This window comes from Anolis carolinensis, unplaced genomic scaffold (genome assembly GCF_035594765.1).
Source record: "Anolis carolinensis isolate JA03-04 unplaced genomic scaffold, rAnoCar3.1.pri scaffold_11, whole genome shotgun sequence".
Taxonomy (NCBI): domain Eukaryota; kingdom Metazoa; phylum Chordata; class Lepidosauria; order Squamata; family Dactyloidae; genus Anolis; species Anolis carolinensis.
Genome location: NW_026943822.1, coordinates 1234598 through 1251006, shown reverse-complemented (window position 1 = coordinate 1251006; position 16409 = coordinate 1234598). Strand labels below are relative to the sequence as shown.

The 16409-nt window shown below is 43.9% G+C and overlaps 1 protein-coding gene across 5 annotated transcripts in view; it reads left to right on the top strand.

Annotated features, from left to right (window-relative positions):
- The window catches only part of frmd5 (FERM domain containing 5), a 143742-nt gene that overhangs the window by 125213 nt on the left and 2120 nt on the right, over positions 1-16409 (top strand). For 4 of the 5 annotated variants that reach the window (XM_062963159.1, XM_062963161.1, XM_062963158.1 and 1 more), the window contains 7 exons: positions 542-629; positions 747-835; positions 5237-5300; positions 9361-9452; positions 10125-10199; positions 11550-11618; positions 12798-12904. In XM_062963159.1, the coding sequence (XP_062819229.1) occupies positions 542-629; positions 747-835; positions 5237-5300; positions 9361-9452; positions 10125-10199; positions 11550-11618; positions 12798-12904 (584 nt within the window). The remainder of the gene's footprint in view (positions 1-541; positions 630-746; positions 836-5236; positions 5301-9360; positions 9453-10124; positions 10200-11549; positions 11619-12797; positions 12905-16409) is intronic. The other variant, XM_062963160.1, reaches the window with a different exon arrangement.

The window sequence follows — 16409 nt, the reverse complement described above, 5'->3', positions numbered from 1 at the left end:
CAGCAGCCTTCACACTGGAGCTTCACACTGGAGCTTCACACACAGCAGCCTTCACACTGGAGCTTCACACACAGCAGCCTTCACACTGGAGCTTCACACACAGCAGCCTTCACACTGGAGCTTCACACTAGAGCTTCACACACAGCAGCCTTCACACTGCAGCTTCACACTGGAGCTTCACACACAGCAGCTTCACACACGAGGCCTGCAACCTGGGACTTCTCTCACCAAAGCTTCTCCCATAGGGAGGCCTTCTCACACTGAGGCCTACCTCACTGAGGCTTCTCTCACACTGAGGCCTACTAACACTCCTCAGGACGACACTAGCTTTGGCCCACTAACTGTAACAGGCTTTATCAGCCTACTCACTCTCCTCAGGGCGACTTTAGCTTATTTCACCCTTTCAGTGCTTGACTCACAGGTTTGTAATTAAAAATACCTAGTTAATTTTTAATATTTCTGGCAGGATCTTCTGCAAACTGAACTGGGGATATGTTCCTTGAGGCTCAGCCTTCTCACCGCCTTTTTCTCTTGCTTGCAGCGGTCAGTCGCCAGCCATGTCAGAACTCAATTTCCTGAGGAAAGCCCAGACCTTGGAAACCTATGGCGTCGACCCACATCCCTGCAAGGTATTCCGCAGCTGGAGTGAGATGGAAGGGCCTCCTTGGTGGACGGAGGTTGGGTGATGTGCAAAGCCTGCGTTGTGATTGATCTCCATGGCAAGGCTTTCTCTCTGTATGTTTCAGGATGTGTCCGGGAACGCCGCCTTCCTGGCCTTCACCCCCTTCGGGTTTGTCGTCCTGCAAGGAAACAAGCGAGTGCACTTCATCAAATGGTGAGTCCCGTTGTGGTTTCCAAAAGATTTATGAAAACACAAGCCAGGCCTGGGCAAACTCTGGCCCTCTGGGTGTTTTGGACTCCAACTCCCACAATTCCTAACAGCCGGTAGGCTGTTAGGAATTGTGGGAGTTGGAGTCCAAAACACCCGGAGGGCCAGAGTTTGCCCAGGCCTGGTCTAAGCTTTCTCTCTAACTCTGTAACTTACATTCAAACAAAAGTAAACATACCTAAACACGAAAACATCTCTAAATAGAGACTCAGAATGAAAAGTGAGTAGGATGCTAAGGCCTGTTAGAGTTAGTGAGCCAAAGCTAGTGTCGTCCTGAGGAGTGTTAGTAGGCCTCAGTGTGAGAGAAGCCTCAGTGAGGTATGCCTCACTGTGAGAAGGCCTCTCTGTGGAAGAAGCTTCGGTGAGAGAAGTCCCAGGTTGCAGGCCTCGTGTGTGAAGCTGCAGTGTAAAGGCTGCTGTGTGCGAAGCTCATGTGTGCAGTTCCAGTGTAAAGGCTGCTGTGTGTGAAGCTCAAGTGTGAAGCTCCAGTGTAAAGGCTGCTGTGTGTGAAGCTCAAGTGTGAAGCTCCAGTGTGAAGGCTGCTGTGTGTGTAGCTCAAGTGTGAAGCTCCAGTGTGAAGGCTGCTGTGTGTGAAGGTCAAGTGTGAAACTCCAGTGTGAAGGCTGCTGTATGTAAAGCTACTGTGTGAAGCTCCTGTGTAAGTTCGGTTGAGAAGAGGCTCTGTGAAAGCGAAGCTGTTTTATCTGCATGAGAACGAAGCCCAGTGGAAGGTCCTGGGTGGGAGAAAGACCTCTTGTCTGTTGGAGGAAGAGAGTGCATTTAAGCCCCGAGAAGTGAGGGCAGCTCCTTCATTGACATCTAGGATGGGTCGGTTTGTAGACAGGCCTCCCTTTGCATGTTCTTACTATTCTGTGAGCATCCCAGGCGTCTCTCCGATGCGCTGTTTGCTCAGAGGAGATGTGGCGGTGTCTATTTACATCTGTACACCGGCTCTAAAAATAACTGAGCTGGCTTGTGGAATAAACCCAACCGCAGATGAAAAGGCTCTTAAAAGAACAGCAAAACCACAACCGGGCCGCCAAAACCACATCTGGCAGAAGGTTTGGAGAGCAGCCCTTTGGCTGGGCCACGGCCACATGTGACCTAGATAAGATATGCAAAACCTGAGGGACTCACCGTCCTAGGCTTAGGAAAGACTGCCATTTATGCAAACGTGTGCGTGTGAAGACATCCTCAGACGAGGGTTGAATGAAAAGTAATGCTTCCACCTTCATAACTCCTCAACAGATGGCAGGCCTGGTCTGCGGCAGGTCCTGGCTTGTTCAGGAGACTCTCCTCTACAGTTAGTTCCATTTGGCAGGAAGCCTTAGCATTGAACAGTTGTGTTGTTAAAGTGAGAAGTATGGAACCCTGCGCAGACAGGGAAGCCTTAGCATTGAACGGTTGCGTTGTCAAAGTGCGAAGTATGGAACCCTGCGCAGACAGAGAAGCCTTAGCATTGAACAGTTGTGTTGTCAAAGTGCGAAGTATGGAACCCAGCGCAGACAGAGAAGCCTTAGCATTGAACAGTTGTGTTGTCAAAGTGCAAAGTATGGAACCTAGCGCAGACAGAGAAGCCTTAGCATTGAACGGTTGTGTTGCCAAAGTGCAAAGTATGGAACCTAGCGCAGACAGAGAAGCCTTAGCATTGAACGGTTGTGTTGCCAAAGTGCAAAGTATGGAACCTAGCGCAGACAGAGAAGCCTTAGCATTGAACAGTTGTGTTATCTAAGTGCGAAGTATGGAACCCAGCGCAGACAGAGAAGCCTTAGCATTGAACAGTTGTGTTATCTAAGTGCGAAGTATGGAACCCTGCGCAGACAGAGAAGCCTTAGCATTGAACAGTTGTGTTGTCAAAGTGCGAAGTATGGAACCCTGCGCAGACAGAGAAGCCTTAGCATTGAACAGTTGTGTTATCTAAGTGCGAAGTATGGAACCCTGCGCAGACAGAGAAGCCTTAGCATTGAACAGTTGTGTTGTCAAAGTGCGAAGTATGGAACCCTGCGCAGACAGAGAAGCCTTAGCATTGAACAGTTGTGTTGTCAAAGTGCGAAGTATGGAACCCTGCGCAGACAGAGAAGCCTTAGCATTGAACAGTTGTGTTGTCAAAGTGCGAAGTATGGAACCCTGCGCAGACAGAGAAGCCTTAGCATTGAACAGTTGTGTTGTCAAAGTGCGAAGTATGGAACCCTGCGCAGACAGAGAAGCCTTAGCATTGAACAGTTGTGTTGTCAAAGTGCGAAGTATGGAACCCTGCGCAGACAGAGAAGCCTTAGCATTGAACAGTTGTGTTGTCAAAGTGCGAAGTATGGAACTCAGCGCAGACAGAGAAGCCTTAGCATTGAACGGTTGTGTTGCCAAAGTGCAAAGTATGGAACCCAGCGCAGACAGAGAAGCCTTAGCATTGAACAGTTGTGTTGTCAAAGTGCGAAGTATGGAACCCAGCGCAGACAGAGAAGCCTTAGCATTGAACAGTTGTGTTGTCAAAGTGCAAAGTATGGAACCTAGCGCAGACAGAGAAGCCTTAGCATTGAACAGTTGTGTTGTCAAAGTGCGAAGTATGGAACCCTGCGCAGACAGAGAAGCCTTAGCATTGAACAGTTGTGTTGTCAAAGTGCGAAGTATGGAACCCTGTGCAGACAGAGAAGCCTTAGCATTGAACAGTTGTGTTGTCAAAGTGCGAAGTATGGAACCCTGCGCAGACAGAGAAGCCTTAGCATTGAACAGTTGTGTTGTCAAAGTGCGAAGTATGGAACCCTGCGCAGACAGAGAAGCCTTAGCATTGAACAGTTGTGTTGTCAAAGTGCGAAGTATGGAACCCTGCGCAGACAGAGAAGCCTTAGCATTGAACAGTTGTGTTGTCAAAGTGCGAAGTATGGAACCCTGCGCAGACAGAGAAGCCTTAGCATTGAACAGTTGTGTTGTCAAAGTGCGAAGTATGGAACCCTGCGCAGACAGAGAAGCCTTAGCATTGAACAGTTGTGTTGTCAAAGTGCGAAGTATGGAACCCTGCGCAGACAGAGAAGCCTTAGCATTGAACAGTTGTGTTGTCAAAGTGCGAAGTATGGAACCCTGCGCAGACAGAGAAGCCTTAGCATTGAACGGTTGTGTTGCCAAAGTGCAAAGTATGGAACCCAGCGCAGACAGAGAAGCCTTAGCATTGAACAGTTGTGTTGTCAAAGTGCGAAGTATGGAACCCAGCGCAGACAGAGAAGCCTTAGCATTGAACAGTTGTGTTGTCAAAGTGCAAAGTATGGAACCTAGCGCAGACAGAGAAGCCTTAGCATTGAACAGTTGTGTTGTCAAAGTGCGAAGTATGGAACCCTGCGCAGACAGAGAAGCCTTAGCATTGAACAGTTGTGTTGTCAAAGTGCGAAGTATGGAACCCTGTGCAGACAGAGAAGCCTTAGCATTGAACAGTTGTGTTGTCAAAGTGCGAAGTATGGAACCCTGCGCAGACAGAGAAGCCTTAGCATTGAACAGTTGTGTTGTCAAAGTGCGAAGTATGGAACCCTGCGCAGACAAGGAAGCCTTAGCATTGAACGGTTGTGTTGTCAAACTGTGAAGTATGGAACCCTGCGCAGACGGAGAAGCCTTAGCATTGAATGGTTGTGTTGTTAAAGTGCGAAGTAAGGAACCCTGTGCAGACGGGGAAGCCTTAGCATTGAATGGTTGTGTTGTTAACATGCGAAGTATGGAACCCTGTGCAGATGGTCAGTGCGACTTAAGCAACATGCAGTCATTTAATTCTTAACAGCAGAAGGTTTCCTAACACTGAGTTTCACAAGTGAAAGGTTGACAGATTGATTCAGGATGATCGTCGTATCCCTGAGAGAGAAATTTCAAGCATAATTGGCATTTCAGAAGAACGTGTGGGTCACATTATTGTTTTGCTTGGCTATCGGAAGATCCAACTCTTTGCTTGTCACGCAAGTCAGATGTTCCCACCTCAAGATCTTTAAACTGGGGTGTCATGAGGGGGTGTCAGAGAGGTATAGGCAAACTATAAATCCCAGCAACTACAACTCCCAAATGACAAAATCAATCCCCCTCTCAACCCCACCAGTATTCAAATTTGGGCGTATCGCATATTTGTGCCAAATTTGGACCAGTGAGAGGAGCCCTTCGTGGCACACTGAGCTGCTGAACTTGCAGACCGAAAGGTCACGGGTTCGAATCCAGGGAGCAGGGTGAGCTCCCGCTGTTAGCCCCAGCTTGTGCCAACCTAGCCATTCGAAAACATACGAATGTGAGTAGATCAATAGGTACGAAGGGAGGAAGGAGAATGTGGCTCCATCGCTCTGTTTACATAAATCCTCTCTTTCTTCTTTAAAATGTCCCTTGCAGGAATGAAGTGGCAAAGCTGAAATTCGAAGGCAAGACGTTCTATTTATACGTAAGTCAGAAAGAGGTGAGTGCCTTTGCCGAACGGCCACAAACCATCCTATTTGCCTCCTCCAAACAGCAGAGAGGTTTAGGATCTCTGGCTTGGAGCCACTTCTGCCTCAAAGACATCCAAGAAACACAACAAGAGTCTGAAGGGTGCCCAGCGAGTTGGGCGCGTCCTTTTTAGATACGAAGGGGTCGCAGCCTGACGGGAGAGAGAGTTCATTGTCTTCCTGTGCTTTTCCCCTTTTAGAGTAGAGTCTCACTTATCCAAGTAGAGTCTCACTTATCCAAGACTCGCTTATCCACGGTTCTGGATTATCCAAGGCGTTTTTGTAGTCAATGTTTTCAATATATCGTGCTATTTTGGTGCTAAATTCGTAAATACAGTAATTGCAACGTAACATTACTGCGTATTGAACTACTTTTTCTGTCGAATTTGTTGTATAACATGATGGTTTGGTGCTTAATTTGTAAAATCATCACCTAATTTGATGTTTAATAGGCTTTTCTTTAATCCCTCCTTATTATCCAAGATATTCGCTTATCCAAGGTTCTGCCGGCCCATTTATGTTGGATAAGTGAGACTCTACTGTATATGTGTGTGTATGTATGTCTATATATGATGTCAGGAGAGACTTGAGAAACTGCAAGTCACTTCTGGTGTGAGAGAATTGGCCGTCCGCAAGGACGTTGCCCAGGGGACATTGCCTGGATGTTTTGATTTTTTTACCATTCTTGTGGGAGGCTTTTCTCCTGTCCCCGTATGGAGCTGGAGCTCATAGAGGGAGCTCATCCACGCTCTCCCCGGGTTGGATTTGAACCTGGCAACCAGGTTCTGCCGGCCCATTTATGTTGGATAAGTGAGACTCTACTGTATTGTATTTAATTATTTGCTACATTTATATCCTGCCCTTCTCACCCCAAAGGGGACTCAGAGCAGCTTACAAATTAAATTTACATACAATATTATATTATTAGCATAGTATAATACTGGTAATAAATTACTATTTTGTACTGTATCAATATAATGTATCAATATATTGTAATATTATTAGTAATATTACATGTAAAATATAATATCTAATTAATATTATTATATCGTATTATTAGTATTGTATCGTATTACAATATAATATTATGAATATTATATGTATATACAATATGTTATAATTATTATATATTATACACACACACACACACATATTTATGAATTTAGCACCAAAACATTGCAATGTATTGAAAACATTGACTACAAAAACATTGGCTACTAACAAATTGACTACAAATAAAGATAGAACTGCATAAAATGAACTTACAGTAGCAATATTGTTGAAAGTTAAATCCATAAAAAGTTCAACCCTCACCGTCTAGAGCAGGGGTCCCCAAACTTTTTAAACTGGGGGCCAGTTCACGATCCTTCGGACCGTTGGAGGGCCGGACTATAGTTGGCCACCGAGCAATAATAATAACAACAACAACAATAAAAAAGAGTTGAAAGAGACCCTTTGGGCCATTGAGTCCAATCCCCTTCTGTCTTTGTGCACCGAAAGCACAAGCAAAGCACCCCTGACAGATGGGCACCCAGCCTCAATGTTAATAATAATAATACAGAGGGTTGGAAGAGATCCCTTGGGCCATTTAGTCCAACCCCCTTCTGCCTCTGTGCACCAAAAGCACAAGCAAAGCACCCCTGACAGATGGCCACCCAGCCTCAATGTCAATAATAATAATAATAATAATAATAATAATAATAAAGAGGGTTGGAAGAGACCCTTTGGGTCATTTAGTCCAACCCCCTTCTGCCTCTGTGCACCAAAAGCACAAGCAAAGCACCCCTGACAGATGGCCACCCAGCCTCAATGTCAATAATAATAATAATAATAATAATAATAATAATAATAATAATACAGAGGGTTGGAAGAGATCCCTTGGGCCATTTAGTCCAACCCCCTTCTGCCTCTGTGCACCAAAAGCACAAGCAAAGCACCCCTGACAGATGGCCACCCAGCCTCAATGTCAATAATAATAATAATAATAATAATAATAATAATAATAAAGAGGGTTGGAAGAGACCCTTTGGGTCATTTAGTCCAACCCCCTTCTGCCTCTGTGCACCAAAAGCACAAGCAAAGCACCCCTGACAGATGGCCACCCAGCCTCAATGTTAATAATAATAATACAGAGGGTTAGAAGAGACCCCTTGGGCCATTTAGTCCAACCCCTTCTGCCTCTGTGCACCAAAAGCACAAGCAAAGCACCCCTGACAGATGGCCACCCAGCCTCAATGTCAATAATAATAATAATAATAATAATAATAATAATAATAATAATAATAATAAAGAGGGTTGGAAGAGACCCTTTGGGTCATTTAGTCCAACCCCCTTCTGCCTCTGTGCACCAAAAGCACAAGCAAAGCACCCCTGACAGATGGCCACCCAGCCTCAATGTTAATAATAATAATAATAATAATAATAATAATAATAATAAAGAGGGTTGGAAGAGACCCCTTGGGCCATTTAGTCCAACCCCCTTCTGCCTCTGTGCACCAAAAGCACAAGCAAAGCACCCCTGACAGATGGCCACCCAGCCTCAATGTCAATAATAATAATAATAATAATAATAATAATAATAATAATAATAATACAGAGGGTTGGAAGAGATCCCTTGGGCCATTTAGTCCAACCCCCTTCTGCCTCTGTGCACCAAAAGCACAAGCAAAGCACCCCTGACAGATGGCCACCCAGCCTCAATGTCAATAATAATAATAATAATAATAATAATAATAATAATAATAATAATAATAATAAAGAGGGTTGGAAGAGACCCTTTGGGTCATTTAGTCCAACCCCCTTCTGCCTCTGTGCACCAAAAGCACAAGCAAAGCACCCCTGACAGATGGCCACCCAGCCTCAATGTTAATAATAATAATAATAATAATAATAATAATAATAATAATAATAATAATAAAGAGGGTTGGAAGAGACCCCTTGGGCCATTTAGTCCAACCCCCTTCTGCCTCTGTGCACCAAAAGCACAAGCAAAGCACCCCTGACAGATGGCCACCCAGCCTCAATGTCAATAATAATAATAATAATAATAATAATAATAATAATAATAATAATAATAATAAAGAGGGTTGGAAGAGACCCCTTGGGTCATTTAGTCCAACCCCCTTCTGCCTTTGTGCACCAAAAGCACAAGCAAAGCACCCCTGACAGATGGCCACCCAACCTCAATGTCAATAATAATAATAATAATAATAATAATAAAGAGGGTTGGAAGAGACCCCTTGGGCCATTTAGTCCAACCCCCTTCTGCCTTTGTGCACCAAAAGCACAAGCAAAGCACCCCTGACAGATGGCCACCCAGCCTCAATGTCAATAATAATAATAATAATAATAATAATAATAATAATAATAAAGAGGGTTGGAAGAGACCCCTTGGGTCATTTAGTCCAACCCCCTTCTGCCTTTTTGCACCAAAAGCACAAGCAAAGCACCCCTGACAGATGGCCACCCAGCCTCAATGTCAATAATAATAATAATAATAATAATAATAATAATAATAAAAAAGAGGGTTGGAAGAGACCCCTTGGGTCATTTAGCCCAACCCCCTTCTGCCCTTGTGCCGTGGGGGCCGGATAGATGGCTTCGATGGGCCGTATCCTGCCCCCGGGCCTTAGTTTGGGGACCCCTGGTCTAGAGAAACAGCTGTGGATTGGGGCGGGAGGCAAACTGCATTGGATAATCCAGAACGTTGGATAAGCGAATGTTGGATAAGTGAGACTCTACTGTAGCTAGAAACGTTGCTGGAAGAAGGACCCAGAGCAGCGCTGCAAGCTCATGTTGCTCAGATTAAACTGGCCCTGGCGTTTCTGGTGTGCCGGAACCCCTTTTGCTGGACAGCTACTCATGCGCTTAGTTCGCACACAATGCTGCTCGGACTTTTCGCGAACACATTCATCCACATCTCAGTGAACCCGGAATCCTTCGCTTCGTGCCCTTGCATTTCAGTCTAGTTGTAGAAAGCATGCTGCGCGAGGACCGAACGCATAGACTGCCCTTCTGTGTTTTTCTGGGCAGGAAAAGAAAATCGTTCTGACCTATTTTGCTCCGACTCCCGAAGCCTGCAAGCACCTCTGGAAATGTGGCATCGAGAACCAAGCCTTCTACAAGTAAGCATCGTGTCACGCTGGGTGGCTTGTTGTTGTTTTCTTTGTATATGAGCCTTCCCTGTTCAATGTTTCTTTTCGTCATTAAGTTGCAAAGGTTGCTTACGTGTAACTGTGTTTCTGCCGAGCGATCACCTGTGACATTTGTACATATGGCAGGAAATACCGTATGTACATATTTCACAGTTGACGGAAAAGCAAGAATTTCCACCATTCTGCATCATCTCTAGATTAATAACAAGGATTAATTCTCATGCTGGGTTGCTGTGAGTTTTCTGGGCTGTATGTCCACGTTCCAGAAGCATTCTCTCCTGACATTTCACCCACATCTATAGCAGGCATCCTCAGAGATTGAGGTCTGTTGGAAACTGTGGGGTTTATATATTTGTGGAATAATGTCCAGGTTAGGAGAAAGAACTCTTGTCTGAATGTTGCCATTGATCACCTTGATTAGCATTGAAAAGCCTGACTACTTCCTGCCTGGGGGAATCCTTTGTTGGCCCTGATGGTTTCATGTTTGGAATTGCCCTTGTTTTCAGAGTGTTGTTGTTTATTTACTGTTTTGATTTTAGGGCCTTTTAAAAAAAATAACTGGTAGCCAGATTTTGTTCACCTTGATTAGCATTGAGTAGATCTTCCCACCTACCACTACTCTGCCCTTTTGTCTTCTTTCAGACTGGAGAAATCCAGCCAAGTCCGCACCGTTTCCAGCAGCAACTTGTTTTTCAAAGGGAGCCGGTTCCGATACAGGTAAAGAAGGCCGTTCCTGGATATGTCACTGGCTTGGATAATAAGGATTAAGCAAAAAGCCTATTAAACCTAAAATTACATTATGATTTTACAAAGGAAGCACCAAAACATGTTTTACAACAAACTGACAGAAAAAAGCAGTTCAATACACAGTAATGTTATGTAGTAATTACTGTATTTAGGAACTTAGCACCAAAATATCACAATATATTGAAAACATTGACTACAAAAAGGCGTTGGATAATCCAGAACGTTGGATAAGTGAGACTCTACTGTACATCATAAAAATCAACAGTTAAAACAACAAGCATCATACTAAAAACAGGTTAAACAAACCATAGTTCAAGATAATATAATAATAATAATTATTATTTTTCCGTGTCAGGAGCAACCGGAGTTGCTTCTGGAGTGAGAGAATTGGCCGTCTGCAAGGACGTTGCCCAGGGAATGCCCGGATGTTTTTACCATCCTTGTGGGAGGCTTCTCTCATGTCCCCGCATGGAGCTGGAGCTGACAGAGGGAGCTCATCCGCGCTCTCCCCGGTGGGATTCGAACCTGATCAGCAACCCAACCTTCAGGTCACAAGGCTTTTATCCCCTAGGCCACCGGAGGCTCCAAATATAATTATAAAAGCATAGAATACCAGCAGTCATCCACAAGCCCTTAAAAGGTCCAATATAGGGCATATCCTCAGTTCGGTCCCTCTTCTAGGGAGAATTCAGGCTCGATTTCCTCCTCGATCCATTGATTTATTTCCAGACCAAGCTATTAAAATTGAGCTATTATTGCACAGGCATTCGATAAAACAGTTGTTTTATCTAAGAGATCTGTCACGAGAGTAAAGATAGCAATAAGACGGAGTGAGGATGGCGGAAGCATGACATGTTGTTTATGTCAGAGTATTGGCAGCGCAGCAGTAGTTGGATGGAAACAGTGGCGCGCAGAACAAAGAGACACTCAGAGACATTGGTAAAACTATTTACAAAGTTTTACTGTATGCAGCAGTAATCAATACAATCAGACTTGCAGATGACAGATGAACACGGGACTGTTCTGTTCAGAACTTGACTGGAACTCTAGGCAGACAGAACTCAACTGAACTGACGCAATCGGTATGCACAAACACTTGTGTCTGGATACTCCCTAGTTCCAGCCACACATCAAGGTCATCATAGCTTCTTGGCAATTAACTCTTTCCACACTATGGTACAATCTGGATGATGCAATCAGTTGCAATACAAGCATGGCACAAACTGCATTTAAATACTATCAATACACAAATCCCACATTAACAGTTTACAAAGGCCTATTCCGCCCTGGTCACCTTTCCTGTTGCTCACTCGCTTTCAGCGGCCGGGTTGCAAAGGAAGTGATGGAATCGAGTGCCAAGATCAAGAGGGAACCTCCGGAGATACACAGGTGAGGCTCCAGAGACATAGAAGGGGGGACGGCATTCTGGATTGGGCTTCCAGCCTTCAGGAATTGGCTGCTGGTGTCTCTAGACCAGTGATGGCCAACCTATGACACGCGTGTCAGCACTGACACGCCTAGCCATTTTTGCTGACACGCTGCCGCCTGCAGATTGATTGGATGACTAATGTCTTTTGTGGCCAAATTTGGTGTGATTTGGTCCAGTGGTTTTGTTGTTTACTCCATGGGAATTATGCACATTACATACATACATACATACATACATATATATATATATATATATATATATATATATATTCATTCTATTATTATTCTATTTTTATTGTAGTATACCGTTTCCCCTAAAATAAGACATTCCCAGAAAATAATACCTAGTAGAGGTTTTGCTGAATTGCTAAATATAAGCCCCCCCCCCCCCAAAAGTAAGACCTAGCAAATGTTTTGTTTGGAAGCATGCTCGCCTAACAGAACACCAGAGCATGCAGGATCGGTAAATGTACATATCACAGAGTGTTGTACATGGAAATAAGGGTAGTAACAAGAAATTATTGATAAGATTCACAGTTTGTCTGGTTATGCTGGTTTGTGATGACAACTACTGTACAGTATATAATCAATGTTCATTTTTTTGTTCAACAATAAATGTGAATTCTTCTTCATGGAAAAATAAGACATCCCCTGAAAATAAGACCTAGCACATCTTTGGGAGCAAAAATTAATATAAGACACTGTCTTATTTTCGGGGAAACACGGTATTATTATATTATTACTATTCTATTATTATTATACTATTCATTATTCATGACTACATTGAAACTACAATAGAGAGAAATCAGCGTGGAAATTGCAAGAGGTACCATAGATTGTTGTACATGGAAATAATGGTAGTAAATAGGTTTTGATTTATTAAATACAGTTATACATTACAATCATATATTTTTGTTATTTAAAGTATATATATTGTGAAATTATGGTTTTTTTCTTGAAGTGACACACCACCCAAGTCATGCTAGGTTTTTTGGTGAATTTTGACACACCAAGTGCAAAAGGTTGCCCATCATTGCTCTAGATTAAGGTCCCGCTGGTGGGCTTGGGCCATCATCCAGCCTTGGCCCATCAGAGGAGGGGTCTCCAAAGCCAGCGCCTGTGCTTCTTTTTCCCTTTCAGGGCGGGACTGGTTCCCAGCCGCAGCTGCCCGTCCATCACCCACGGCCCACGGCTCACCAGTGTCCCCAGGACCCGGAGGAGGGCGGTGCACATCTCCATCATGGAAGGTGAGGCCATTCCCCAGCCCACGACGCCCACACTCCCTCTTTGCTACAGGCCTGACAACCCCATCCGGTGCAGTCTTCTCCCCATTGTCAAAAATGCAGAGCCAGGGTTCAGGGTGCGCATTGGTGGGTTTCTTCAAAACCATCGATCAATCATGCTCCGGACCAGCACCCTGATGAATTGGTGAACTTCTGCCCTCGCCAATTCCTCCAATGTCAGACTCAAAGACATCTGAAGTTCAAACATCTATTTAATATTTACAGAGATATTTACAAAGCAGCAAAGTCCATTGCTCAAAGCCGGCATTCTTCGGCTTGGCAGCTCAAGAGATAAGAAACACATTCCTTAGTCCGAAGGAAGTTCCGACCTCCAAGGCCGGAAATCATGCCTTATGGGTCACAGCAGGCTGTCAGTCAAACTGGCCTGCTGTTAACTGTTTCATTGCTGAAACACACACTTGCAAAACAGCAGAAACACTCAATTTACATTTCATATACACACAACCAAAAATCCAACACCCGTTTCTCTAGGCTGCCAAAACAGAGTTCATCACATGGCAACGTCCAGCAGGGCTCCGTTTTGGCAGCATAGAGAAACAACCCAGAGTCTTTTGACTCCAAATGGCACAAAGTGGGAAAAAGACCGACAGACCAAGCTCTACGGGGAAACAAATGTGGGATGGCAGAAGGCGGACCTTGACAGGAAAAAACAGAGTCAGAAGTTTCCCTCTTGATGCAAACTTTCAGTGGTGGCACCGTAAATTCAGATGCGGCCCAGTTATATTCCCACCCAATAAGAAGATGAAGTGTCCTGATTTTTGTGACGTACGGAGCTTTCAAATCCTGGAAAGATGCAAAATGTTGAGCAGGCATAGTCTGTGGAGCTGTTGCCCTTGAGGCAGGGGTCCCCTGCGCACAGACCTCTATTGACTTGACAAATGTGCCTTTGAATCTCATGCGCACCTCCGTTTTCCAAACCCTGAAACCCAATGTAATGGGCAACAGCAAAAAATGTGCTCTTTGTAATTTAGAAGATGAAAGCTCCCAGAAATGGAAAGGAAAACCTTGGGGTGCATCTATGGCAGGCATGGGCCAACTCTGGCCCTCCCTCCAGGTGTTTAGGATTGCAACTCCCACAATTCCTAACAGCCTACTGGTTGTTAGGAGTTGTGGGGACTTGGAGTCCAAAACACCTGGAGGAAGGGCCGAAGTTGGCCCATGCCAGCTCTATGCTGTACAAGGAATCCACTTTCATTGCCTTGGTTCAATGCTATGAAATCCCAGGGGCTGTAGTTTTCCAAGGTCTTGAGCCTTCTCTGCTGAAGGATGCTCATGCCACACCAAACTACACATCCCAGGATGGCATAGCATTGAGCCGTGGCCATTAAATCAGAGATGGGGGTTCCTCAAAGAGCAGCTCCTAAAGCAGCTTCCCCTTTGGCTTTAATAGTAATAAAACTTTATTTATATACCGCCCTATCTCCCGAATGGGACTCAGGGCGGTTTACAGTCATAAAAGCAACACAAACATTATATAACAACATAATACACATTATTAAACAAAGTAAAATAATACAATTATAACAATAAATCACACTTACATGACCAGATCAAGGGGCTTTGGCTCAGCACTAAGATTACCATATTATGAGAATCTAGTAAAGTAAAGGTAAAGGTTTTCCCCTGACGTTAAGTCCAGTCGTGTCCGACTCTGGGGGTTGGTGCTCATCTCCATTTCTAAGCCGAAGAGCCGGCGTTGTTCGTAGACACCTCCAAGGTCACGTGGCCACTGGCATGACTGCATGGAGCGCCGTTACCTTCCCACCAGAGCAGTACCTATTGCTCTACTCATACTCTGGGGGTTGGTGCTCATCTACATTTCTAAGCCGAAGAGCCGGAATTGTCCGTAGACACCTCCAAGATCATGTAGCCATTGGCATGTCTGCATGGAGTGTCGTTACCTTCCCGCCGGAGCGGTACCTATTGATCTACTCACATTTGCATGTTTTTGAACTGCTAGGTTGGCAGGAGCTGGGGCTAACAGCAGGTGCTTATTCCGCTCCCAGGACTTGAACCTGGGACCTTTTGGTCCGCAAGTTCAGCAGCTCAGCGCTTTGACACACTGTGCCACCAGGGGCCCCTGGTATGAGAATCTAATGCGCATCTTAAATTAGGAGCAACAATTTACTATACAAATTCCCAGAATACTTGTAAAGTATCTACACAAACACAAGATGGTCTATGTACGAAGAAAATATGTCCAAATAGCATATACTGTAGTATTATTAAAGTTCCCTGTACAAAGCTCAATTTGGTAGTACCAGACAAAATGAAAAGGAGCAACAGTGCAAACACAAAAGTTATACAAGTCTGATACTGGTTCCAATGTTACAAGGGTTCCCGGGTATTTCTGTACCCTGTTTCGGGGTGAAAATCCCCTTCTTCAGGATTTGGTATACTGAAAGAGCAATATTTAAAAGATTGCCAAATAGGATTTAATGAAACTGAATCTATATGGGACAAATTGCTCAGAAATGAGAAGAAAGGTATCACATTACTGTACAACAAGCTACTTGAATGGTCAACAGATACAGAAACCATAAAGACATGTATGGTGAAATGGGCTAGAAACCTTGGCAGACAAATTAAATTCGAGGAATGGGAGCTAATATGGAAAAAAAAAAACTAAATTACACCTATGCTACCGACCTGAAAGAAAATTGGCTAAAATTTTTCCATAGGTGGTACATTACTCCGGAAAAATTAGGGATAATGTACCCGAACGTGCAAAATAAATGCTGGAAATGTACGAAGCAAGTGGGATCCTTCTTTCATGCCTGGTGGTCGTGTGAGGAAACTCAAAAATTTTGGAAAACGATACACACAGAGACTCAGAAAATTCTAAAAAGGACCTTCCCTTTAAAACCAGAGTACTACCTTCTGGGAATTACGGACAATGACATAAAGTTAAATAGAAATGAGGACATTTTATTTACATATATGAGCACGGCGGCAAGAATTATTTTTGCAAGGTACTGGAAATTACAAAGCATACCAGATATCAAGGACTGGTTTGACAAACTAGACGAAATATATGACATGGACTCTCTAACATTTCTGGTTAGATTACATAGGGGGAAGATAATTAAGCGCACAGACTGGTCACCTTATGAAAAATATAAGAAATACATGCTGGACAATTAAAATATAGACTAACAGTTCCAGATTGGAATTGGTAGGTAACATAATAAACCCACCCTAGGAGAGTTGGAAATGAGACTAAAAATGAAATGATAATCCGAAGCGTGGAGAATGGAAGATCAACAATTCACCCTATACCCCTTTCCCAATTCATTTTTCTTGAACCTTTCCCTCTTCCTTCCCTTTTTTTTTCTTTCTTTCTCTTCTTCTTCTTATTTTTAAACAATTGTATATAAAACTCTTCAATAAAAATTTTTAAAAAAAGGATTTGGTATACTCGGCAACAATTAACTTATATATAGTGCCT